General features: G+C 38.2%; 1 protein-coding gene across 1 annotated transcript in view; it reads left to right on the top strand.

Moving 5' to 3' along the window:
- The window catches only part of LOC150086821 (protein O-linked-mannose beta-1,2-N-acetylglucosaminyltransferase 1-like), a 392325-nt gene that overhangs the window by 45598 nt on the left and 318930 nt on the right, over positions 1–27797 (top strand). Inside the window, exon 7 of the mRNA XM_090371595.1 lies at positions 20660–20769. Coding sequence (XP_090227721.1) covers positions 20660–20769 — 110 coding nt within the window. The remainder of the gene's footprint in view (positions 1–20659; positions 20770–27797) is intronic.

Genomic DNA, 27797 nt, shown 5'->3' with positions numbered 1-27797 from the left:
AACACTTGAGCACTTCAGCTAATTATAGTATACAGGATGTTACAATGTCAGTATGTGATTTCTGAGGTCACTGAGTAAAAAAAAAAATATTATGTCAACACGGCACACGCTTCTTGATTAGACTGGGGTTTGAGCCCATCACCACCAAATACGGAGGATGCGGAAAGGTCAAGGGAATGACCACCGCATATTCCCAGAGCAATATGGCCTTAGTGGCTAATGCTCCTAAAAACCAAATAACAAACAAACAAACAAGTTGAGCATGGTGTGTTTGAGAACCTATAAACTTTTAGTTCATGTTATACCAAATCTTATGAACAAAACTTAAAGAATAAACACTTTGCCAATGTCTGTTGCCTTATTCTTACTTTGTAGCACTAACAACACTCTAACACCATTTGTTAAATTTTGAACAGCCATAGTTCCACAACTGTTTAAAATTGGATCCATATTGGCATAACATTTATTACTCAGCACAACTTCAGAAACTGCATCCCGAAGTTAGTCACATTCCTCATGATTCACCCTGTATGCAGATAATTAGAGATATATATGAAAGAAAAATTGTTTAAATTCTGTTTGTCGAATGAAATATGGAATTCCCTCACAGAACTTTTAAAAAAAATTGTCCATTCACTTGGAAACTCAGGTTGTTAGACCTCTAAGAATGGGCACACTAAAACTAATAATGTGGTTTATAAATTTTTAGTCCTAGAAATGTGCATGTGGTGGAGGGATTATTATTATTATAAAAAAGAGTTCCCAAGTAAAATATATATATATATATATATATAGATGATGAGTATTGGCAAGAGCAAAGTTGCTGTGTCCAAATCTAGCATTATATAGTGAGCAGTGAAATATAAAGGTCTGACTGATACAAAATATGCAAAACAGTTATATAACTATGCATAAAGAAGACTAAATGTAGTAGAACATGCAGGCTATACAGGAATAACTAGTAACATGGTAAAGAAAGAAACTGTATGTAAGTGAATTCAGTTAAGTAATGAAATACCAATAACTATAAATTCATCACACCCCAATAAAGGAAAAAAAAAAAAAAAAAAAAAAAAAAAAGAGGCACCCTAGAGAACACTGAAAAATGATGCTACTATTTGACATTGGTAGAGTGTAAAAATAAAAAATGGATTTACAGAACTATTCTAGACTAACACACAATTTCTGACTATAATGGTGAAAGTATTAATGGTTAGAAATAAATATTAATGGGTAAAGAAATATAGAGGTAAACTTATGAAGGTTAAAGGATCTCAGCCAATTAGATATATACAAGTATCTGATTGGTTGAGGAAAACAAAATAGCTATAGTGCTAGGGGCTATAACTATCAGGTAAATAAAAAGCATAAAGAGAACAAGAAAAAAAATAGAGAGAGAGAGAGAGAGAGAGAGAGAGAGAGAGAGTGCGTGCACTGTTGTTAAGTAAAGATTAGGTAAACAGTTAAAAAAGTGTATTTTATGTGCAATGAGGCTAGGTCAAAGAAGTACACATTTTAAGCTGAGCAATTGAAAATGCTGCACAATTCAGATTGTGAAGCCAGACAACACTGGACACAAGCAAAATAACATAAAAATATATAGTGAAATAAAAATGGAATGAAAGCCTATTGTAACTCATTAGGAGACCACACAATACTAATGGCTTAAGAAAGACAAAGAAAGAAACTGAGCTTATAGTGGTGAGAAAAATTTTAGCCTAATTGTATTTAATGCTTTGATATTAGTGTCTGAGTAGATTCTTGGCTCTTCAAAAGTACTGGAGAATTTTGGGAAATGCCTTATGGCCTCAAATTCAATGAAGGGAATATCTCTACCTGGACCTCCAAGTGTGAGGAGCATTCTCTGGTGAAGAGTGGGCAATGTCTGTGGATGGCTAATGCAGGAGGGGACCAAGGGAAGGCTGGAATAAGCTTTCAATTCTATCCTTGTGACAGAACAGGGTGAGAAACTGCCCCAAAGGTGGATAACCGGAGGTAAATGGTCAATGGCAGAATGTGGAAGAGATCGGGACCTCGCTACATTACACCTCCCATAGTAAATCATGAGTCAACTTGGAAAGCACAGATGTGAAACTGGCAGAGGCTTATGGTAGTCAACCTCCTGGATGGAGATGACACATGAAGAAGATTCGTGGCAATTCTCAGAACTTTAAGCTTTTTCTTAATATTCAGTATTCTTTGGCCACGTGCTTTCATTTAAATTTAGTTTTTTCTAGGGATTGATTTCCTGGTCAGAGACCACTGGTTGGGTGTTCTTGGATTGGCAGATATCTTTTCAAATATTTAGGATAATAATATTTAGGCATGAAAAAAGCCATGAGCTACATTCCCCATCCATAGTAATTATTTCATATATTTTTATATATATTTATTTTATCTTATTATAATAGTGGTTTTCAATTGGTTTAATTATTTTTTTTATGATAAATGCTGTTTAGAAGGTTTCAAGAGAAATCTGGGGGTATTTTGTGAATTCAAGAGAAATCTTGAATTCACAAAAATATTCATACAGGTAAATTTTTTTTTTTTTTTGAGCAGTGGAACATGTCATCTTTCATTATAAATTTACCTCTATATTTCTTTAACCCCTAATACATGTTAGAAGTCTATAACAGCTTGTATTTATCATTTTATTTAATTTTTTGTCTGATTGGTTTTTGTCTGATATGCAGTTATCCAGCATTGAAAGCACATATGCAGGATCAAGTCATTACCAGTGTTGCATGCTTTTCGGTCATGTTGGACAACTGCTTTTTGTCTTGTTCAGTAACATCTTTGATTGTTCAACATAAGTAAAATACTGACATATCATGAGTCATAGAACATTGCTTTCTGCCCATGTGAGGCAAATGCACATTGAATCTTCTCCCTATATCTTTTGATGGTTCTTACAATGGTGAATCAGTTGCATTTCATTTTAAAAACAGTATCAGCAATTCTTTGTCCCATTTGATGGCATTGTTCTTCCAATAGAAAAACAACCTTTTATGATGACAAGTCAAAATGAATATCTGCTGTTTTCCACAGTTCACATCTAAGTATGGCTGTTGGGAAATGTCATTGATTGTTCCAAACTGTATTCTCATTAGTTCACTGCATTTACTGTTGATTCAAATTCAAAACACTCTCTCTCTCTCTCTTCTAATTCACTGCAATTTAAATCAAGTTTTTCCCAACTGTAGATTATTAATATAACTTTTGATCCAAAATTTGGAATCTGCATAAAGTTTGCAATGTTCAAATAATAATATAACCTATCCTAATCCAACTCCACATTCTATTTTAAAATTTTAGTGATCATTTTTTATACAAGACTTTTGCACACTTCTGCATGTTATAATTGTTTAAAAAATGTTTTGGGGACCCACCCTGGAAACAGAAAAAATTACATAAATATGTTTGTGTAATTTTGATGATTGAAAACAATATAGTTGTTGATGCATTTTAGTATGTGCTGAGATCCATCAGCAACGACAGTTAAAGTTAATATGAGATGCATATTTGCAAAAGCACATATTAGATAGTATGAATCAGAGCTGTACTACTCAATATGTTCTACGTTGATAATAATATTAGTAAAATAATAAGAGGAGTTTACCTCAATATAGTGCGTAGAACACTTCCGTATGATACCCTCCAGAAATTAAAACGGAAAAAATGAAAAAATCGACAACTTACCAGTACATTAGAGTAAAATATAAATAATTAAATAATCAGTTAATTAAATGATTTGAATTTGTGTAAACTGATTATTTAATTATTTATATTTTACTCTAATGTACTGGTAAGTTGTCGGTTTTTTTCATTTTTTCCGTTTTAATTTCTGGAGGGTATCATACGGAAGTGTTCTACGCACTATATTGAGGTAAACTCCTCTTATTATTTTACTAATAAAAGCACATATTAGAAAACTTACATTATTGCTGCAGTTTAATATATTCATAATGGAAAATATTTCATGTTTGCATGCACTTCATTTGTTACTCTCATAGAATTTCCCTATGTTTAATGTTATTAAACTAATGGGTATATTAATAATGCTCTTTGTGATGGACTTCTTGTTTTCTTGTTATTCCATTCTCATTAATGACTTTCAGTGTGCACGTGTGCACAAACACACACACAAAATATATTCATACAGAGGGACATGTTAACTGTGGAGTATTCATGTGGAGGATAATGGTCCTTCAGCACATTTAAAACTGTTGCCATGATTGGTATTTGCACCTGCGAGACTAGAGTTCTTAGTACCTTCCTAATTTACCATAATTAATATTTTTCATGCAATTTGAGATCTGCTGTGGGTTAGTCTACTGACCTATAGCAGATCTCAGATTAAATTCTAAGTAATTTGAGCCCAAATTGATCTAGAGGTTAGTAGTTCTCCACACAGCTACTCTTATTTCAATTCCAGTTTTAATTCTAGAGTGTGCTGTTCTTGCTCACTAGGTAATCATGCAGTTATTTTATTTATGTGTAATCACCTGCATTTACATGGCAACATGTTGCATTGTAAAAGAATTTGTGTAGGTGATTTAGTGCTAAGAGCAAAACTCAACTGTTAGAATCTAATGAATGTACAGATAATAAACTAAATAGTGACACTGGTTGTGGGGGGGCACAGGTGAGTCGGCTATCCTGATCCAGACTACTGCCATGAGTTACAGAAAAGAGGAATTGGAGGAGAAAGACAGATTCAGTGAGCCTGTTTATCTTAGCACCCATGCTCTTTTTTGACATCTTTGGAACTAATTTGAGATGAGACAACAATATTGAAACTGACCATATTGGATGTAGTGACCATGATTCTGTTACAAACAGAAGATGCTGGGAAAAATTTTTTAGTAAATTTTCTCCAGTCATGCTAATGATATGTTTGTAAATTGTTTGAACAATGACAACTATATCAAAATAATTACATTTCCTATTAATTAAGAATAAAATTCAGTTGAAAAATCCTGTCCATCATTCAATGGTTAAATTTTTTTGTTAATCTGTACTGTCCCAAAAATAGCTTGTAATAATAGTATTTTACAAAGCAGCACTTGAACAAAAACGAAAACACAGTTGTTATTAAGGAATTTATTGTAGCTTAAACATAGAGCGTACAGATAAAGCAGAAATATATGAGCTTTCGGCTATATGGTAGCCTTCGTCAGAATTAAAATACATGAATGGCAGTTGGAATGAAGATGTGCACTGCCAGGTGCGTGAGACGCGAGGTTTAATTGTTTGTTGACGTCTGTGGCTGTGACGCATGATGACGTGGCCAGCGCTTGTCCAATGACAGAACTACTGACTCTGTGATCGGGTTGACTTGGTAACCACTGTTCCTGTTTAAGGATTTATCCGAAGATTTTATATTTAATGATTCCAACCAGGTACGCTTTAGGTAATGGTGGGATCTGTCTACCACCACGACATCGCGGTGTGGGTCGATGTCGTGGTGGGTTGTCCAGACATGTTCGGCGATAGCTGAGTGTTCTATATCCGCTAAACGGATCGCTCTTTTGTGCTCCGAGAGACGTTTCTCGAGTCGACGTCCAGTCTCTCCGAAGTAGCAGCTAGTGCAGTCACGGCAAGAGATGCGGTAGACTAAACCGCTCTGCAGAAGGGTGGGGACAGGTGTTTTCACGTTGGAAATGAAAGAACGCAGTTTCCTGCCTGGGAGCTGGATGCACTTTATTCCGTGCGTTCTCAGGATTCTGCCGATCTGTTGTGACAGGTTGGGGTAGTATGGGATGAATGCCCTTGTGGATGGCTCGTCACTGTTGGTGTTGTAGCTGGTCGTCACGATGTCACGTGTCTGTAGATCACACCTGTCGAGGACGTCAATGGGGTAGCCACACCTCGTAAGGTCTACTTTGACCCTAGTGACCTCTTTGCGTCTTTCATCAGCGGAGCTGGAGTGTGTCCAGGCGCGAGTAAGCAAGGTTCGGGCCGTGGAGAGGAGGTGGCCTCGCGCGTGTGCTGACCGGAAGTTGGTAAACTGGCCAGCACACATGGGCTTACGATAAACTGTAGTCCTCAGGTATGTGCCTTCACGTCGGACAAGTGTGTCTAAGTATGGTAAAGAGTTGTTCGACTCCAGCTCAATCATGAATTTTATGAAGGGCGATAGTGAGTTGAGGTATGATAGAAGTCGCTGACCTGAGTCTCTAGGGATGACCACGAACACATCGTCAACATAGCGACACCAAAAGGCGATGTGATCAGGTGCGTGTGCAAACGCACGTCCCTCTAACTCCTCCATCACGATGTTTGCTGTGACTGAACTGACCGGGGAACCCATGGCCGTGCCATGTATCTGCTGGTAGACTGAGTCATTAAATATGATCGCACCCCCTGTTAAGCACAGTCTGAGGGCGGTGAAAATGTCATCGGGTGTGAGACCAGTTCTTTCGTTGAGGGTTCTATCATTGTCCAAGAGTTGTTTTGCACAAGAAATGGCAAGTTCCACAGGGATGGAGGTAAAGAGCGATATGACGTCGAACGATGCCATAACTTGATTCTGCGAGATGGATACAGTGCGAATCCTCTTTATGAATTCAACACTGTTGGAAACGGTGTGGGTGGTCTTGCCAACCAGAGGAGAAAGAAGTCTCGAGACAAATTTAGACAGCTCGTAAGTCGGTGATCCACAGCAGGATACAATTGGTCTCAGTGGTGTGTCTTCTTTGTGCACTTTCGGTAGGCCGTAAAACCGTGGGATCTGACATCCGGAAGCACGGAGGTGATTACGGGTTGACTGTGTGATCTTCCCTTGTTTCAGCCAACTGTTGACGAGGATATTCACCTCTGATTCCCATCGTTCTAAAACTCTGTTGGGGTTGATGGTCAGGGGTTTGTATACAGTAGTATCCCGTAAAAGTAGTAGCGCTTTCGCCATGTAATCAGTGTGATCCATTACAACCGTACGGCGGCCTTTGTCTGCCGGTAGAATGACGATGGACGAATCCTGTTTCAATGCCTTGAGGGCAGAGAACTGTGTACGGTTGAGGTTAGAAGAGACGGGGCGAGCACGGTGTAGAACTGCTGCAGTCTTCAAGCGGATTGTGTTGGCTACATCTTCTGGGAGGCGTGATAAGCTGGCTTCCACACCTAAGGCGATGTCGGTGATCTGCGGGTGCTTAGGAAGAACGGCAAACGTCATGCCAAGAGTCAATAAGTTTACTTGGTCCGCAGATAACTGTTTGCTGCTTAGGTTCAATACGAAGTCCGTGGAATTAGTGAGAGGGGTATTACATTGGCTGCGCAATTGACGGGATTCATTAATCAAATTACAAAACTTACGTTTCTGTCGGGTACAATAAAGATCTGATTCTCTGATGGCCTGGTGACATAAAGTGTTGACCACATCGGTGTAAACGGGATCGGGAATCAGAGTCTTAAGGTCGGCTAGTAGGGTTGCCTTGCTCGCTGAAGCACGTTGTATGTCATGATGGAGGCAGCCGATCCATATACGTAGGGTTTTGAGGCCGAAGTTCCGACAGGCACGTCTCATGCGCTCATTAGAAAACGGTTGTTTGTAGCGAAACCCTTTCGGTATAATCTCGTTAGCTTTGCACCTATGCGCAAACCTCAGGTGTTGTCTACTACGGGCTATGAAGATAAAATCTTTCTGTAGTCTCACGACCATGTCGTATGCTGGTTGGCCAAGAATAGTACGAACATAACGAAACAGGCCTACGCGCTCTGGATTCATTGAGGAATTTATTGTAGCTTAAACACAGAGCGTACAGATAAAGCAGAAATATATGAGCTTTCGGCTATATGGTAGCCTTCGTCAGAATTAAAATACATGAATGGCAGTTGGAATGAAGATGTGCACTGCCAGGTGCGTGAGACGCGAGGTTTAATTGTTTGTTGACGTCTGTGGCTGTGACGCATGATGACGTGGCCAGCGCTTGTCCAATGACAGAACTACTGACTCTGTGATCGGGTTGACTTGGTAACCACTGTTCCTGTTTAAGGATTTATCCGAAGATTTTATATTTAATGATTCCAACCAGGTACGCTTTAGGTAATGGTGGGATCTGTCTACCTTCGGATAAATGGTGGGATCTGTCTACCTTCTGTCTATCTTCGGATAAATCCTTAAACAGGAACAGTGGTTACCAAGTCAACCCGATCACAGAGTCAGTAGTTCTGTCATTGGACAAGCGCTGGCCACGTCATCATGCGTCACAGCCACAGACGTCAACTCTTTACCATACTTAGACACACTTGTCCGACGTGAAGGCACATACCTGAGGACTACAGTTTATCGTAAGCCCATGTGTGCTGGCCAGTTTACCAACTTCCGGTCAGCACACGCGCGAGGCCACCTCCTCTCCACGGCCCGAACCTTGCTTACTCGCGCCTGGACACACTCCAGCTCCGCTGATGAAAGACGCAAAGAGGTCACTAGGGTCAAAGTAGACCTTACGAGGTGTGGCTACCCCATTGACGTCCTCGACAGGTGTGATCTACAGACACGTGACATCGTGACGACCAGCTACAACACCAACAGTGACGAGCCATCCACAAGGGCATTCATCCCATACTACCCCAACCTGTCACAACAGATCGGCAGAATCCTGAGAACGCACGGAATAAAGTGCATCCAGCTCCCAGGCAGGAAACTGCGTTCTTTCATTTCCAACGTGAAAACACCTGTCCCCACCCTTCTGCAGAGCGGTTTAGTCTACCGCATCTCTTGCCGTGACTGCACTAGCTGCTACTTCGGAGAGACTGGACGTCGACTCGAGAAACGTCTCTCGGAGCACAAAAGAGCGATCTGTTTAGCGGATATAGAACACTCAGCTATCGCCGAACATGTCTGGACAACCCACCACGACATCGACCCACACCGCGATGTCGTGGTGGTAGACAGATCCCACCATTACCTAAAGCGTACCTGGTTGGAATCATTAAATATAAAATCTTCGGATAAATCCTTAAACAGGAACAGTGGTTACCAAGTCAACCCGATCACAGAGTCAGTAGTTCTGTCATTGGACAAGCGCTGGCCACGTCATCATGCGTCACAGCCACAGACGTCAACAAACAATTAAACCTCGCGTCTCACGCACCTGGCAGTGCACATCTTCATTCCAACTGCCATTCATGTATTTTAATTCTGACGAAGGCTACCATATAGCCGAAAGCTCATATATTTCTGCTTTATCTGTACGCTCTGTGTTTAAGCTACAATAAATTCCTCAATGAATCCAGAGCGCGTAGGCCTGTTTCGTTACAGTTGTTATTAAATATTAGCATCTTCCTGATTTTCCTGTTTAACTTACAAATGCCATTTCTGCATTTTTACTATAATAAAATGTAATGCAGTTACTAAAAATCTAATCTTCTACAAAGTGCTTAGATTTTAAGATAATCTGTGTAGTGTGAACACTGTCTAATTTCTAGAATGAATACAAATAATTCTCAGATTCTCATAGTGTCACTTTCTTGTATGACTTCTTCAGTGACTGAATTGCTGTCCTTACAGTATGTGTGTGAATTCGAAGTGTAATGAGGTCAGCAATTAGTTCACTGAATAAGTGGTACAGGAAGTATACCACAAAACATCTGTAGATTATCTTATAACTTGAAAGAAATTAAAGACAGATCTCTCTTTCCTAAAATGAGACATACTTGCCCACCATGCCAATATAAGAACCATCTAGTTATTATTTTTCAAAACTAATGTTTCTTCAAACTGTATAGCAATCTTTATTTAGAAATATAGATGGTGTTAACCATATTTATGTCTTTAGCTTTGATAGTGGTATATGATGCAAGAAAGCAGGCTTATACAGCATCAGCCAAAAAAACTTCCTCTTTCATTATCTATTTCCTCCAGTAGTTTGTCTAGTTCTTTATTGAATTTAATTAACCTATCAACTTCCTTAACAACAGATGGAAGTTTGTTCCAGAAATCAAATGCTAGCTAAAGGTAAACTTCTGCACATCTAAATTTATGAATTCAGATGTGCCCTTCCTGAATTTATGCCACCTTGTTGTATGTAATCTAAGCAAGAGGAAAAATCCCATTAGTGTTGAGCTTGCTCAAACCATTCAGAGCCTTAAACATCTCAATTAGATTACCTTGCAGGTGCCTAGTCTCCAGATGCTGCAATTTGCAAAATGGAAGCGTTTCTTGGTTAGAGCACCCCTTTTTTCCCCTCACCAATCATTGCCCTTCTCTGTACTCATTCAAGCAGCTCTGAATCCTTCCTAAAATGAGACCTGTATGCAGTACTCAAGATGTGGCCTGACCATTGCCTTATACAATAGTATAATCACCTCCTTATCCCTGCTAGAAAAATTACTGTGTATCATTGACAAAGCCCCATTCTGTCCTGGCAGCCTGTCTGCGCTGCTCAGATAGTATCATATCTGACTTTACAGTTACCCAAGTCGTTTCCATTTTTTACTACATCAAGTGTAGTACCACATAATTTGTACATTACTGTGGGGTTATTGCTATCAATGAAGTTTAACATTAAATGTTAAACCTCAGTTGCCATTTCTCAACTCATCTGCCTAACTCTTCTAGATTGTGTTGCAGCAGCATACTGTCATTGACCACAATGTCAAACTTTTTATCAGCTGTGAACTTGGACATTAGCTTATATGTCTTCATCAATATCATTGATAAATGTAGAAAACAACAAAGGGCCTAACACCAAACCCTCAGAAACTCTACTAATAACATTAGTCCACAAAGAGCAGTGCCCACTGATTACCACACTCTGGCTTCTCCCACTCAACTATCCCTTCATCTATAGCAGTCTTATATGTGCAACAGTATCAAAAACTTTCTAGAAATCCAACTATATGATATCAAAAATTTTTTGCATTCAGTTAATTTTTGACTATATTGTGGTATCCAATCAAACTGATCAGACAAGTTTTCCCTGTTAGCAAACCCATGCTTTGTCTGAAGTATAACTTCGGTCTTGTCTAGGTGATCCTGCATTACTTTTTTTTTTACGAGTGACTCCAATATTTTCCCTGGAACAGAAGTTAAACTAAAAGGTCTGTAATTACTCATGTCTGCCTTTGATCTCCCTTTGCAAATCTAGGATACATTCCACATCCCCAGTCTGTGGGGATCTCCCTTGAATCCAAGGGTGCTTTCATAATTATGGCTAAGGTTTTCCTTACTTCCTTCACTGCCTCCCTTAATATAATTGGATAGATCCCATCCAGCCCAGGTGCCTTTCTTCTGTTTAACTTCAACAATTTCTCTTCCACTTTCTTCTCATGTAATTACAAAATCATTTAGCTTCCTGTTGGAGTTTGATAAACTTTCGGCATCCCCTTCCTTAAAAAAATTCCGCATTTGTGAATGTAGATGCAAAATAACTCATTCGGTTTGTCAGCAACCTGAGCAGCAGCAGCATCATCAACAGTCAGACTATCAATATCAAGTGGACCACTTTGATTCATCTCCTTCCTTCTATAGTTTATATACATAAAGCAGTCATTGCTGTTTTTCTTTGAATCTTATGCCAAAGATTTCTCTTAATCTGCCTTTGCTTGCCCAGCCTTCTTTTTTGACTTGATTACAGACTAGCGTATATCTACCATTGGCTTCTGTGCTACCTGATAATTTATATGCATCCCATGCATTTTTCTTCTATGCCACAAGTCTCGTTAGTTCATCTGACATCCATTTAGGTCTAAACCTTGAACAGTATTTCTTAGTTGGTAAAAAAAGACTAGTAGCTTCCATGATTAATTCCATAAATGCTTCCCATTTAGAATTTGCTGATGGCAACATCATCAGTTTGTCCTACCATATAGAATTTAAAACCTTTCTGAGCTCACTGTACACAACTTGATAAAAGCAAAACCCCTTCCCTTTACCCTTGATAGTAGTTATATTTTTAAGTAAATTCCACATCGGTACACTGTGATCAATGCTGATAATCAGATCTAGAATATTACTACATCTTGTTGCTTCTCTAACATGCTGCTGTAGAAAGCAGTCGTCCAATAAATCCCCAAAAGTCTTGCTAGTGTGTGTGACCAACCCACAAGTTCCAGTCAATATTTGGAAGGTTAAAATCTCCCATTATTAGACATTGATTTACTGGCCCACTCTGCTTTTCTGTACAGTTGTTCGTTGTACTCATCAGAGTCATTAGGCTTATAACACACTTCTACTCTTTTTATTTCCCAGTGCTTGTATCACAGCAAACTGACTCAATATTGCATGCCGCTCATGTCACTTGGATTCTCTGCCTTAGATTTTGTGTTTCTTAACTAAGAGCATAACTCCCCCCACCACTCCTCTTGGCATTGGTGTACATGCAAGTATACCTACGCCTGTTCTTACTCTTAGTTACCCTAACAGAGCCAATGTATTTACTCGTTCCATGATGACTCCCAGAAGTCCTTGAAATCTCCAACATCTTGCTTTCCAGACTGTTGCTCATTCCAGTAGAAGCAGTGCAAGAATCCCTTTCACCTCTGCCTCCAGCTACTGTTAATCTATTAGTCTGTGTATTCCCCGAGGCAGTGTTAGGTTTGTTTCCAACCAACCTACCACTGCCTCAATAGCATTAGCAAATATTCTTGCACCCTTCCTATTTGACTATATCCCATCCCTATAGAAGCAGTGTCTCCTGTTTACAAGCACAGACCACACTGAGAAAAATTCTACCCCATGATCCTTGCACAGTCTCTCCAGAGCTGAATTGATTGACCTCACTCTCATCACATACTCCTTCCTATCGTGTCTGGGCAGAATTGCAGACACTTTCAAATTTAATCCTAATTCATGACTTTTTTTTTCCATCATTGACTTGTGCTTATTAAGTAAGTCCAAGATCTCCTACTTATTATGTCATTGGTCCCAATGTGTACAACAGTATCACCTTTTGTTCCCTTAAAAGGTAATATCTGCTCTACAGTGCCATCAACTTTTGCCCCTGGCAGACATACCCTTGTCCTATTCCACCTATCCTTTTTACACAATATATTTTATGTTTTCCTGATAATAGAGTCACCAACAACTATCTCCTGTTGGACCAGTGCATTTTGTCTTGGGGGTTGCTGCTGTATTGCCTGATGACCAAGTGCAAATTGTGGCATTGATGTAGGCAGCTTTCATGGGCCCCCAATTTAAATACTTTGAGGGTATCCATCCTGTTCTTCAAATCTTGTTAAATGTAAGTGAAATATTGTCATTTTCTATTAAAAAAATCTAAGGAAAATTTAATTTTTAAATTTGGTGGAAAACTGTCCACCATGTGACAGGTGTTACAAAATTACTTCAGTCACTGAAGCAATAGCATGCCACTTTCTGCAGGATGTGAACTGTGCAGGAATGGAATGCAGTGCATTCCAATGACACACAGCATCTGCCATGACCTGCATAATAATTGGACATGAATCCTAATAGAATAAGTGAAGTCACTGGAATAATGCAGGCCACAGCAACCAACAAATCTTGATAGATCTAATGGTTTAACCTATGTGCTATTAGGCAAGGTATGCTGTCTAATATTTTGGTAGAACAATGTACACTATTCTCCACTATGTATCCATACAGACTTTTTTTCACATTGACAGCACCATTGTTTACTTCAGTTTCATGTTAATTTCTCCCTTGGCTGATGTTCCAATTCATCACGTAAATGTACCCCTAAAAGAGGATATCTGCTCTACAATATCATCAACTTTTGTCCCTAGCAGACGCACCCTGGTCCTATTCCACCAATCCTTTTTGCACGGAAATTCTGACATTTTTACATTCACGTCCATGAACTACCCTTCAACAGCACTTCAGCATGACATGAGACATTATCCTTTTGAAACAAACATGGGTCTTTATCAATGAACTACCAATCATAGAGGGCATAGAATTGTCTAAAATGTTAAGGTAGGCATCACCAAAAATCCTAGGCCATACCATGAAGAGGTTGGGTTATGATTAGCATTAGCATTAGTAGAGGCATATGATGCAAGAAAGCAAGCTTATTCAGCATCAGCCAAAAAAAAAAAAAAAAAAAAAACACAGACCACTCCCATTTCACCCCTCCGTTCGTTTGAAATACCTGTCCAGTTGAGCTTTAAATTTGTTTAGGCTATCAACTTCAACAACAAGTGATGGAAGTCGGTTCCACCAACCAACCACCCGCTGGCCAAAGGCGAATTTCCGCACATCTATCCGACATCCGTCCTTCCTCAATTTGAATTTATGCCCTCTGAGGTGATTATTCTGAGCAAGATGAAGAATCCCATTGGCATTGAGCATGCTCAAACCATTCAAAGCCTTATACACCTCTATCAGATCACCTCACCAGTGCCTAGTCTTCAGACTGTAATTTGCAAAACTTAAGCCTTTCTTCGTAAGAGCACCCCTTTGTTCCATTCACTAATCTTGTTGCCCTTCTCTATACCCGTTCCAACAGCTCTACATCCTTCTTGAAATGAGGCCTCCAGACCTGTATACAGTACTCAAGATGTGGCCTAACCATTGTCTTATACAAGGGAATAATCACCTCCTTATCCCTGCTAGAAAAATTCCTGTATATCATTGACAAGACACCATGAGCTACTCTTGCAGCTCGTCTGCACTGCTCAGAGAACTTCATATCTGCCTGCACAATTACCCCCAGGTCCTTTTCATTCTCCACCACTGTCAGTGTAGTACCGCAGAGTTGATACGTTGCTCTGGGGTTACTGTTTCCCATATGTAGTACTTTACATTTGTCAATGTTAAACTTCATTTGCCACCTCTCAGCCCATCTGTTCAACCTTTCCAGATCCTGTTGCAGCAGCATAGCGTCAGTAGTGTCCTTAACAACCCTGCCAACCTTTGTATCACTACAAACTTGGACATTAAACTTGATATCCCATCATCAATATCATTCATAAACACCGAAAACAACAACGGACCCAACACTGAACCCTGAGGAACTCCACTAATAACATTAGTCCACGTTGAGCAGTGTCCATTGATTACCACTCTCTGTCTTCTGCCACTCAACCATCCCCTTATCCATAGCAGCAATTTGCCTTCGGTGCCACACTGCTCCAATTTGTTCAGCAGTCTTCCATGTGCAACAGTATCAAAAGCCTTTCTAAGATCCAAATATATAATATCAAAGTTATTCCCTGCATCCAGTTCTTTTGTGACTACATCATAGTATCCAATCAAATTGGTCAGGCAAGACCTGCCCTTAACAAAACCATGCTGCGTCTGAGCTATAACTGAATTCTTGTCTAGATGAGCCTGTAGTGCTTCTTTAACCAGTGCCTCCATTAATTTACCTGGAACAGAAGTTAAACTAACAGGTCTATAATTACTTGTGTCAGCCTTTGATCCTCCTTTGTGATTTGGGGTTACATTTGCACATCTCCAGTCTATGGGTATCTCCCCTGAGTCCAAAGAAGCTCTCATAATTATGGCTAGGGGTTTGCTTACTTCCTTTGCTACCTCCTTTAATATAACTGGATAGATCCCATCCACCCCAGGTGCCTTTTTTATGTTTATCCTCAACAATCTCTCCTCCACTTTCCTCTCAGTTATTACAAAATCATCCAGCTCACTGCCAATGTTTACTTTACCTACATCATTCTCCTTCCTGAATAACTCCTCATGCGTGAATGTAGATGCAAAATACTCGTTTAGATTGTTAGCCACCTGAGCAGGATCTTCAACTGTTGAACCATCAATATCCAGTGGACCAATCTGATTCATCCCTTTCCTTCTTGAGTTTAAATATGTAAAGAACTCTTTTCTGTTTTTCTTTGCATCCTTTGCCAAGGATTTTTCGTAGTCTGCCTTTGCCTGCCTAATCTCCTCTGTGACTTGGTTACAGACCAACTTATATCTATCATAGGCTTCCATGTCACCCATTAATTTGTATGTATCCCATGCATTTTTCTTCTCTGCCACATGTCTCATTAGTTCATCTGACAACCATTTAGGCCTAAACCTTGAACAATATTTCTTAGTTGGTATGTAAAGCCTGGTAGCCTCCAAGATTAGTTCCTTGAATGCTTCCCATTTTGAGTTTGCTGTTGGTAACATCATCAGTTGGTCCCACTGTATAGAATTTAAATACTGTCTCAGACCATCATAGTCGCCTTTACAAAAACAAAAACCCTTCCCTTTACCTCTGATGGTAGTTACCTCCTTGAGTAAATCCCACTTCAACACACTGTGATCACTGCCACCTAGTGGTTCATTTATCTGCAGATTCTTAATGATGTAGGGTGTAACCCAAAACTTTATTGTTGGCACAGTGCCCTCTAGCAACATACATTCTTTAGGCATTCTCCATCCCTTCCATCTGATCAGAATGGGATGATTGAGATTCATCGCTCCTTAAAACTGATTTGCACCGCTCTGTTGACCAGTTATGGTGTATGTGCCATGCAAAGGGTGAGACTGCTGATTGCAGTCAGTGACATTTGGTGTATGTGTTATGGTCCTCCCTTGAAAACTAAGGCTGTGGGGCTTCACTGGCATGTCAGTCCCTCTCTTCCCCCCTTTGGCCACTATGACATGCCCTGTTTTGTAGGCTTTCCACCTGCAAACCTGCAGAAAAAATAGTCTGTAGATAGTATAGTCCTAGGTTCCTCCTCAGTTGATTTATTGATGTGAGATGTGTTTCTCTCCTGATGTTCCACTTTATTCTATACGTATTCCATATGTAGTTTGTTTTTGCAGATCACATCCCCTGTTGTTGCTTTAAATTCCTGGCTAATGTTTTGTAGTGATGTCCGATATGATTATCATACTACCCTTCCAAGTATCTCTGTCATGTAGCACCACCTTTGCATTGTTAGGTGTTGGTACCACGTGTTTTCATTTCATGGTAACTTCAACAATTACCAGAATTGAAGTCAGCAATGTGATCCAACAATAACACCCCACTCAAAATTGGTCAGCTCAGCTTTGTTTGCTGTGATCAGAACACAACTTGTGAGGCTCATGTGCCTTCCTTTTATATTGGTCTGAGTCACTTGTTTATCCATATGTAGTTCCAATGGACTATGGAAACAGGTGCCCATATAATTTTTGTAAGGTAGTGTGTGTATATATATATATATATATATATATATCTGATATTTAAAATAAATATGATATTTAAAATAAAAACATCAGCCAGTAGTATGGCAATAATGCAGAGCGAAACGAAACGTAAAATAATATAAAATAAACAAACAGGGAAGGGAAAGTAGCGGTAGTAGGACAAAAGGTAGTCGATAATTCCCTGTATAATTTAGTCAATTAAGTCATTAAACCCAATTAATAAAACATGATGTAAATTTAAAATAATGCCAATAATACATAATTTAGCGGAACCCCCTCGAAAGGTACCATTTCCAAAAGACATGAAATATCACCAAAAAAAGGGTTAAAGAAACTACCAAAAAACTAAAATATCAAAATAATAGACTGACCATCATGCCCCGTATCGACAGAGGACCACGAGGCCAATAATGGTCATGGAATCGCTGCATTTCAATCGTCATACAAATCATCGCAAAGGCGGAAATATCGAAGAACCAAACCACTCCTCCATTCTCTGATAGATCAACCAATGCAGAGGATTTGCATGGCGGTGGTCCTTATGCAGCGAAAAATAATCTATAGAACAGACAACACTCTAGATCAGAGCCACACCACTGACATAATGCAAGCTTAACCAGCTTATATAATAGAAAGGAAAGAAATGTTTTTATTTTAAATATCATATTTATTTTAATTATCAGATATAATTAGGCATCATGTGGAGGATGTGCATTTGCTGCCTCTAATGATAGCTACATAGCCATATTTATTTATTTTTATCACTTTTGCCTAACTTTTACCTCACATAATATACACCTAATTCTGTTTTTACACGATAGATACGTTCCTGAAAAATACGTGTAAAAAAAAATCGTGTAAACAAAGACATTGTATTTATGGAAGGAAAGACGATTGGTTCCGGATCTAAAAAATCAGTAAAAATAATTAAAAAAAAAAAACACATAAAAATATTCGTTTTAAGCTTATTATTTTATTTCAACAAAATACACATGTAATAATATGTAATGAAAATGTTTTAAAGTAAATTTGTATGCATATTAAATGAAAAAAATTCTTCATGAACAAAAAAAATCTGTTTTACACATAACAAGATTTTATTTATTCTCACTTTCTGATAATAAACGGCGCATACATTTGCGTACGACTGGAATATCACTAGAAATGTTGTGGACATGGTCTTCTTCCTCTATTATGAAATTCTTTCTGTGATCTCTTGAGCAAAATCAGCACGAGTCTCCTCTGGTGCTGATGTTTCACCGGTTTTTACGAACGAATTCAGTTATTAATCGTTGTGTTCGTGTTTTGGTTAGGCGGTTATATAATTCTCTGTAAGAGGCTGTCAACAACTTCAGTTCACGTTGAAACTTCCCAGCGCGTTCTTCATTAGGGTCATGTTTGACAAAATGATTACCTAATTTTCTGGCCAGTTCCAGACCTTCTTTTATTAAATCTGCATTTAGAACAGGTTCATTTTCTTCATTATCACTACATTCTGTGGGATAAGGGGTCCCAAGGACAACCTCTAATATTTCATCTTCGCTTAGGGCTTTGTCGGCTAACAATTCATCAATATCTTCAAACGATAGATCATCGAATCCTTCTCCACCAATTTTGTGTGCCATTGTAATGATGTTGGGAAATTCGGTCGTATTAGGGATGATGGGATCTTTGCTTTTTACACATTATGGCCAAACTGCTTTCCAACACGCATTTAAAGTTGCTGGTTTTAATTCAGTTAACGCTAATCCAACTTGATTGATACAATCCATAATTGAGAATTTCTTCCACACATTAATGACTGTTAGTGTTTCATCATTCAGTTTGTCCAAAACGTGTTGGAACGTTTGTTTTACGTAGTATGTTTTAATTGTCGCAATTATACCTTGGTCTAGCGGTTGTATCAAAGATGTAGTATTAGGTGGCAGAAATAAAATTTGTACGTTTGGGTGTTCCAAGACAGGATGGCCGGGTGCATTGTCAAGAAATCAGAAGAACTTTAAATTCGAGACCTTTCAAATTCATATAACATCTGACTTCTGGGGCGAAACATTTGTTGAACCATTCTGTAAAGAGAGCAGTGGTCACCCAGGCTTTCTTGTTTGACATCCAGTGAACAGGCAGTTTATTGATATCTACACCTTTCATTGAACGTGGGTTTAGGGCTCGATTTACCAGCAGTGGTTTCAACATACGATCTCCTGAAGCGTTGGAGGAAAATAACAAGGTCACACGATCCTTAGCTACCTTAAAACCACCAGCAGTTTTTTGCGATTTGGCTACATACGTTCTGTTCGGCATTCGTTTCCAGAAGAAACCAGTTTCATCTGCATTCCACACTTGGTCAGGAGTGTATCCTCCATCTTCAATAATTTTTGCAAGTTCCTGCGGGAATACTTTAGTGGCCGATTCATCTGCAGATGCAGTTTCACCTTTAATTTTTATATTAGGAAGAGCATTCCTTTTAAGAAACCCTATCATCCAACCTGTACTCGCAGAAAATTCATACTTTCTGTTTAACTGAGATGAAGTGCTTGGCTCCTTTTCTTTAATCTGTCTGTAAATTCTTAGTGTTGTTTGCTTGATGGCATTTCCATCTACTGGTACTCTTTTTTGTGACTGATCTTCTATCCATATTACCAGAGCCTTTTCCATTTTTTCCTTGACAATATCTCTTGTATATGATGATGAATTAACACTTACTTTTGTTCCAGAACATACCGACTTCCTAATTGCAGCTTCATTTTTCTTAATAGTTCTTACGGTAGCTTCATGTACACCAAAATGCTTTCTTACAGACGTAGGCCATGTCCAGTTGCAAGACGATCTAAAATTTGAATTTTAAGTTCCAAAGAAATCGCTTTCCTTTTCATTTTGGTAATAGGCGAATTATTCGACATTATATAAGGGCTACCGAAAAATATCTCAGTTATAATTAATAAAAAAAGTATGAAAAATTTGTAAAGTTACAATTTATTGACTATCGGCAAAATTAATAAATTTATATGTGCACAAATTTCACTAAAGATTCTTTCACTTTGAAATGGAACTTACTACTAAATGTCTTTCGAAGATACAATGCACGAATACCGTAGATGTGCACCAAAATTCAATAAAAACGTTGATGATTCATAGATACCTAGACGTACACATTGGTAAACAAAAGCCCCCATTTCAAAACGCACACACTAGCTAATCTATCACACTAATAAATAGCTGATAATCACACTAATCTATTGGTGCGTGTAATATAGAAATGATACTAATATGCCACAAATAAAAAAAAAAATTCTTAGAATTTAGGCAAAAAAAATTCATAGAAATCGTGTTAAATCAAAATGACTCGCGTAAAAAGAGAATGAAATATTTATTTTGAATTCGTGTTAAATCAAATTCGTGTAAAAAAAGTTCGTGCAAAAACAGAATTAGGTGTGTATATATATATATTTATTAATGCTATAAAATTACCACAACTGCTAATTTCGTAACAGTAATAAAATTGTACAAATGTGTAAATGTACAAAATATCTTCATAATTTCTAACTTCAAAAAAGTATTTGTATTAATTAATAATATTTATAAATTTTTACTTTACAGTATCCTGTCTAAAGACATAAATGGAGGTGGCCGTGGTATTAATGTTGTTGTGGTTGATAACGTTACCAAAGCCGTGGTTAGAGTCAGCCATTTTGATACATATGATAAAGGTGAGGACATGTTTAATTCAAAAATAAAATCAAAAATAAAAAAAATCTAAAAATTAAAAAAAAAAATTTAACTTGTTATTTCTAAATATTTAAAAAAAAATTCAATTTCTCTCTCTCTCTCTCTCTCTCTCTCTCTCTCTCTCTCTCTCTCTCTCTCTCTCTCGTGCACACACACACACACACACACACACACACACGCATGCACACAAGATTTCACCATATCTCTTATTTTGTATTTGTGGAAATTGAAATGAATGATTAGATTAGATTTCATTTCATTGGAATTATTGTACTTCTTTTAGCATATCGAGCAATCTTTAATATATACTATAACTGTCAATAAATATATTATTTTCTGTTGTTTATATCCTTACTTTTTCTTGTAATAGACTTTTAATTGAGTCATAGTGCATTTGTTTTGAAAATGTTGCTTTATGAAAATAAATTACATTTAAGGTAAAATGGTTAATCTCCATGCCTACACATAAATAAAATATCTTCTGGGGATGAATAAGCAGTGAAATATAAACACTGTTAGAATGAAATGTATCAGTAAATGAAACAAGGACAAATTATGTTATTAGAGCTATTTAAGGAAAAGTTTAGATAACATAACATCTTTGTAATATTCTTTAGACAATAATTTAAAGTGAGAGAACTTTTAGAGATAAATAATAACAAAATTCCTTTAAATGCTAAAGCAAGAATTACAACCTTTTAGGGTAATATACCTTGTTATTTTTGTGTCAGATCTTCAATTCCAGTAGTGAATTTTGTTTTGTTTTTTTAGATGAACTTAGGGTGTATTTCTCAACCAGTGCTACATGTACTGGTTGAGAAATCCCATTGCTTGGGATTCTATAAAGGAATAAATTTTTACATAATTTATTTGCAAGAATTGTGTGTTCGTTTCATTTTCTTGATTGTTTTTATATTAATGTAATACTAGGGGGCTCCGCTCCTGCTCACTTTGCTCACCAACCCTGCACATGCTTTTCTACGTAATATCTAGAGCAGGGGTTGGCAACCTTTTTTGAGTAAAGAGCCATTTTTGATCTAATTAAAAAAAGAATCCGAAGAGTGGCACATCTCAAGATGGGATGGGATGGGGGGGGTTTAAGAAATGGAATAGAGTGAGAAGGGATTTATTAAAAAAATATATTTTTCGAAAAATTTATTAATACTGAAAGAACAACGAACATCCAATTAGGTACGAATTAATGTGACTTTTGCTGCTTAACTTCTTGAATAAGTCTCAACATCAGGCGACTATGCTTTAATTTTCATCTTTAAACATGCTGAGAGACTTGCATTGTTCAGATGGTTTCTTGATTTATTTTTAACGTAGTTCATGTTCGAAAAAATTGCTCGCAGAAATGCGTTGCATGTCATACATGTGGGCTAAAAGTTAGAGCCGCAGTTGCATGTTCAAAGAGAAGCAGGTTGCCGATCCCTGATCTAGAGGTATGACGAAGTCAAATCTTTTCTACGTAAAAGACACACCTGTCAAAATGCACTGATCGATATCTAATCTAATATATAAAAGAAAATAGAAAGTGTAAGGAAAAACTATAAAAAATAAAATTGTGTGAATGTTGAATGAATGAAAGTTATTATTAATTGCATGCATGTTCTATCTTAGCCTCTTCACAGGACAGACTGATGACTTTGCATGCCCTCAGGGGCTCATGGTCACCCAAGTTGACACCATGCTGTAGCTTTTCCTAGATGGCATGGTATGGGATGCTGACACTGGCCATTTGGGTAATCCCCAGGCCAGTGTGGGACATAGCTGCAAAAAGCACGCTCCACCATAGGGAGACGCCTCTGTAGCCAGGTGGGCAGGAGCAGCAGTACATAGCACATGCTTCTTGATTAGACCGGGGTTCGGGCCCGTGAGCCACCAAATACGGAGGATGTGGAAAGGTCAGGGAATGACCACTGCATATCCCCGGAGCAATATGGCCTTAGTTGCTAATGCTCCTAAAAAAAAACCAAATAACAAATAAATAACCACCATAGGGATCTCTTTCCCTACGTTGTTTTATTTCTACCACCTAAGGTTGTTGCGTCTCCTTCATCACCCTAGTTGTCCCCTATACCCTTTCACCTGGTGGTTCACCCAACCTTCTGGATCAGGATGGACATCCTGTAAAAGCAGTCCCCTTACTGTCTCCCCTTTCAAATCAGGTGGGTCTTAACTGTTGCTTCCCTCTGTCCCTTTTATCCTAGCTTCTTCCTCCCCATTATCTCCTTTCCAATAAAAATTTTTTTTTTTTTGTTTTGGACTCTCCTTGGATGCCCAGGGTTCGCCCCGCCAGAGCTTTTTTCTCTGCTTCCCTGGGGGAGGCGCCTCCGTAGCCAGGTGGGAAGGAGCAGCAGTGCGTAGCACACGCTTCTTGATTAGACCGGAGTTCGAGCCCATCACCACCAAATATGGAGGATGTGGAAAGGTCAGAGAATGACCACCGCATATCCCGGAGCAATATGGCCTTAGTTGCTAATGCTCCTAAAAACCAAATAACAAAAACATAACAAACCGCCCTGGGGCGGTGACAGAAACTTGGAATTCTTAGTTGCTCTCCACAGGCTCCCAGGCTAAGTGGCCAGAGGAACAACATAACCCATACACTAACACACACCCTGGCCTTATGCAGAGTATTGTATTCTACACAGAGTAAAAACGCAGAGTTGTGGAAGACCTCCGGTACTGCTGTGCAAAAAGCACTGTCACTGTTTTTTATATAATCAGGAAATGACCTATGGAATTATTTACCTGTGCATTTGTTAGTGTGTGGCATTCTCAAGTCAAATGAATATCACTATGTAATTATTTACCTGCATTTACATAGGTCACTTATGAACAGGCCTGGTAAAAATTCAGATCTTGGGTACCACTCCATACTTTGACTAAAAGTCGGGAAGAATGCAGTGATTGGCAGGTCCCACTCACTGTTTAGTCCCACCCCCTTTCCTCCTAGGTTGACATGCCCAGGTTGTTTATTCCCCAACGTGCTGCTGTTTTAAAATCAGGAATTCGTTTTCCAATTTTAAAACAGCAGAATGGGGAGATAAACACCCTATTAAGCTTAGCACCCCCGTACTCAATGTCACAAAGCAATCAGAAACAAAACTCATTTACAGTAATCACCCAATCACAGAACTCGACGGGCGCCTCCGTAGCCAGGTTAGAAGGAGCAGCAGTGCGTAGCACACGCTTCTTGATTAGACTCGGGGTTCGAGCCCGTCACCACCTAAGGTTGTTGTTCACCAACAACCTTAGGTGGTGAACTATTCCCTGACCTTTCTGCATCCTCAAACGGAGGATGCAGAAAGGTCAGGGAATGACCACTGCATATCCCGGAGCAATATGGCCTTAATTGCTAATGCTCCTAAAAACCAAACAAACAATAACAGAACTCGACTGTACAATCACTTCATTTTATGACCACGGCAACTGTGCAGAGGCAAGTGGAAGCCAAATAATAGATTTTAGCCAAAGGCCTTTTGCTTTGGGCTCTGTAATGCATGAGGAATATCATTGCATCCGAAAGAGCAGGACTAAAATATTTACAAAATACTAAACTATTTACAAGTATACAGATTCATTAATATACAAAAAAAACGTTACAATGGAACATCAAATGTTACAGTGAAGCACGTGCAAGAGGTTGGTGAACATTATGGAGGCAGTTGTCAATAATTAATTGCATTTGTAATGATGTAATTGCCTTGCCCGCTTCTTTGGCTCGAATAAATATCACTAGGAGGAAAAAACATTTTTAATGTATAGAAAGAGATTTTTTATTATTATTAGCCATATGGTGGAAGGAAGCCCGAGGCCTCTGCTGCACCCAAAAAATTTCCCAAGTTACCCCGAGAGAGAGAGAGAGAGAGAGAGAGAGAGAGAGAGAGAGAGAGAGAGAGAGAGAGAGAGAGAGAGTGAGTGTGAAGGAAATCACCAAGAAAGAGAACAATGATGGTATCTAGCTCAGGACCCTGAGTGTGCCATGCCCATACTCACCAGATGTGAGCCCATGGGACAGACCAAGTGCAACATCAAAATGCTATTTTTCTGCTGTCACCCACTTATTTCGTCTCCAACAAAGTTTAGCTTCTTTTTGCGCTACTTTGTCAGTTTAGTATTTCTACACTAGCCTGGGTTGTTATGCTTCATTGGTTTAACTTGCCGATCTTCCCATCACACTTTGTAATGTTAATTTTGACTTACTCGTAGCCTCTCCTCTCCCACACTTGGGTTGCTATAACATGTTATAAATACTCCGGAACCTAATTTGCTAATTCTTTTGTACACCGATACAGCTCAACTTGATGGTGGTTAGTTACTTCCCTATATCCATCTGCTCAGCAGTGCAGTAAGTTGTCTTGGTCCTTCATTCTAAATTGCGCTTGCTTAGATTGCAATATTTTCTTTCTTTTTTCAGTCTCCTGTCGGGTCAGCTATGAAATATATGTCAATTTCTTACTTACTGCTACATTCGATATGGCTTCCGCGCACACTTTTTCAACTTGGTGTCATTATTTTAACCACGTGTTACATATATTTCATATCAGAAACAGAGGCCTTACTTCTTGTTATATTTCCTTTGGTTTTGGCTGCTGACCCTTGATGAAGAAGTTAAAATCATTGGATCTGTAACATTAAGTACTACTTGTAATATATTATTTTTATTTTTCATGTACCTAATGATATTTTCCATTGTTACTACTTCGGTTTTATCAGCTTTTCTCCACTTTTCCGTCAGTCTACTTATTATCTACATTCCATTATGGTCGTTGGTTATTTCTAGTAGTACCTCCTTGTCCATAAACCATCCTAATATATCTCTAAATATCATTCTTTATGATATTTTGTAAGCATTCACTACAACCTCTTATTATTAATATATTGTAAATATATATACAGTAAGACCCCCATATCCATGGGGAATACATTCCAAGACCTACCATGGATGGCTGAAACAACGGATATAAGCAAACACCTACCGATTCCATAAATAACGTGATTTTCATGCACATACATACGTATAATAAAGTTTAATTGATAAATTAAACACACGGTAAGATATTACCAACATTAGCTTTCAGCGTAATGAATAATGTTGACAATTAAACACGTTGCAAATTAGGATGACCATATATATCTAAATAGAAAACCATTGCTTCAATTTGATCTGGATCGTTATGTCAAATCATTCCTCTGTAATCATCGCTCAGCTATTGAGCAAAGCTCGACAATAAATATTAATAAAAAAGTAAATTTTATATGGCCATTTTTAGAATAAATTTTTCTTGAATATTTGTGTAATAATTTTTTTTAATTTTTTTTTTCATGTAATCTGTGATTTTTGTGTACCTTTTCTAGAATAGTTTGGTTTTTATGTAATATTTTTTATATTGTGGAATGTTCTGTGATAGTTTTTGTTACGTGTGTGATATGGGAAATATTTCGTGTTATTTTTTTATTCACAATATTAAAATTTTATCATGAAAAAATGTATCCATTATATTTCCCTATTTGTAAAAAAAGTTGCGCATCTGCCGAGCACGCACAGTAGATGGTTTACGTGAAACATCCTTTGCTTTTCTTTTAGATATTTTGATTTGTATATATTAATTATGAAATAATAGAGCTTTTTGTATTGTAAATATTTTATTGATCATTCACAAATTTCCATAATTTCTGGAAGATAATATACAATGGATTTATGATAACTAAAGTAAGAGATGTATAGTTACTACTGCAACATATCTAAATGTCTCTGAAAACAGAGTCAATTGAGGTACCCGATATTAGTTGAAACGACATATGCAGCTGTTCGGGGCAGCTAACAATGGAATGTTGCATGCCCCGAACAGCTGCGTATGCAAAAATGTGAGATAAAAAAAGAAATTGTTGCAAATCTTTGTATTGCTGCAGTCATATGACAAATATTTGCAATCATACTTACTGCAATAGCAACTGCAGGAAGTATGATTGTGACGTCATACTATTAAAAAATTCTAAAAGGTTAGAACTCCAGATATCATAGTGGTCATGAAAAATGCGTCACGCGCTCTAATCATACTACTAGTGAGTGCTCCATACAACTAATGGTGTGAACGTGGGAAGCGCCTCTGGCAAACGCTGCTGATGACATCACTTCTGTGACCGTTCACATTTACTCGGTAGTTATCTCCCCCGCAAAGGGTGTTTCTACATCAAAAAGTTGGCAACAGTGTGAGCCCATTGTTAAAATATTCACAGCTCACCACTGATAACATATATATGTATCATCATAATCATCTCAATCCGGCTTAGGTCTTTTTTAAGACCTGTTCTGTTGTAGCTCTTGGAGGTGGTCTTGATCTCACCATCATCTTGGTCCACCCACATCTCTCTCTTTTTTTTCCTTTTTTTTTTTTTTTTTTTTTTAGTAGTTGTTGGCACATAGGCTTCTGTGGCCATAATGCACCTCTCAAGGTTTTTGCAGTACTTTGATCCAAGCCCGAGGCGGGAATCGAACCCGCGACCTTTGGGTTGCCAGGCAGGCACTTTACCCACCCGGCTAGCCCGGTCGGCACATCTCTCTTGCATATCGGTTCGTAGTTAAATGCTAATTTTGGGAATTGGTTTGGATTCATTCTTTCTATGTGACTGATCCATTTTTTCTGATACCATTTTATGTCATTTACTATATTATCTACTTTTAATTTCTCATGAATATCTGAATTTCTTTGATGGTCTAGCCTTGTAAACCTAATAATGGTCTTAAAAATCTCATCTGTGCCGCTTTTAGTTTTTGTTCATCTTTCTTATTTATTACCCAAGTCTCAGAACTACTGTACTAGAGGGCTGATTTTGAAGTGATGTTGTGCAATAGTAATTTTGTTTCAGTTGTCATTTGTTTCCTGAAGTGGCGTTTCATTGTTCCATTCATTTTATTATGGTTTATTATGGATGTCTTTCCCTTCATTTGATATTAAATTTCCCAAATAGGCAAAATCAGATATTTGTTATATTATTT

The sequence above is a fragment of the Mastigoproctus giganteus genome, chromosome 4 (genome assembly GCF_048544385.1).
Source record: "Mastigoproctus giganteus isolate SK-2022 chromosome 4, ASM4854438v1, whole genome shotgun sequence".
In the NCBI taxonomy this organism is placed as follows: Eukaryota; Metazoa; Arthropoda; class Arachnida; order Uropygi; family Thelyphonidae; genus Mastigoproctus; species Mastigoproctus giganteus.
Note: the sequence above shows the minus strand (reverse complement) of the source record. Positions and strands in the feature narration are given on the sequence as shown.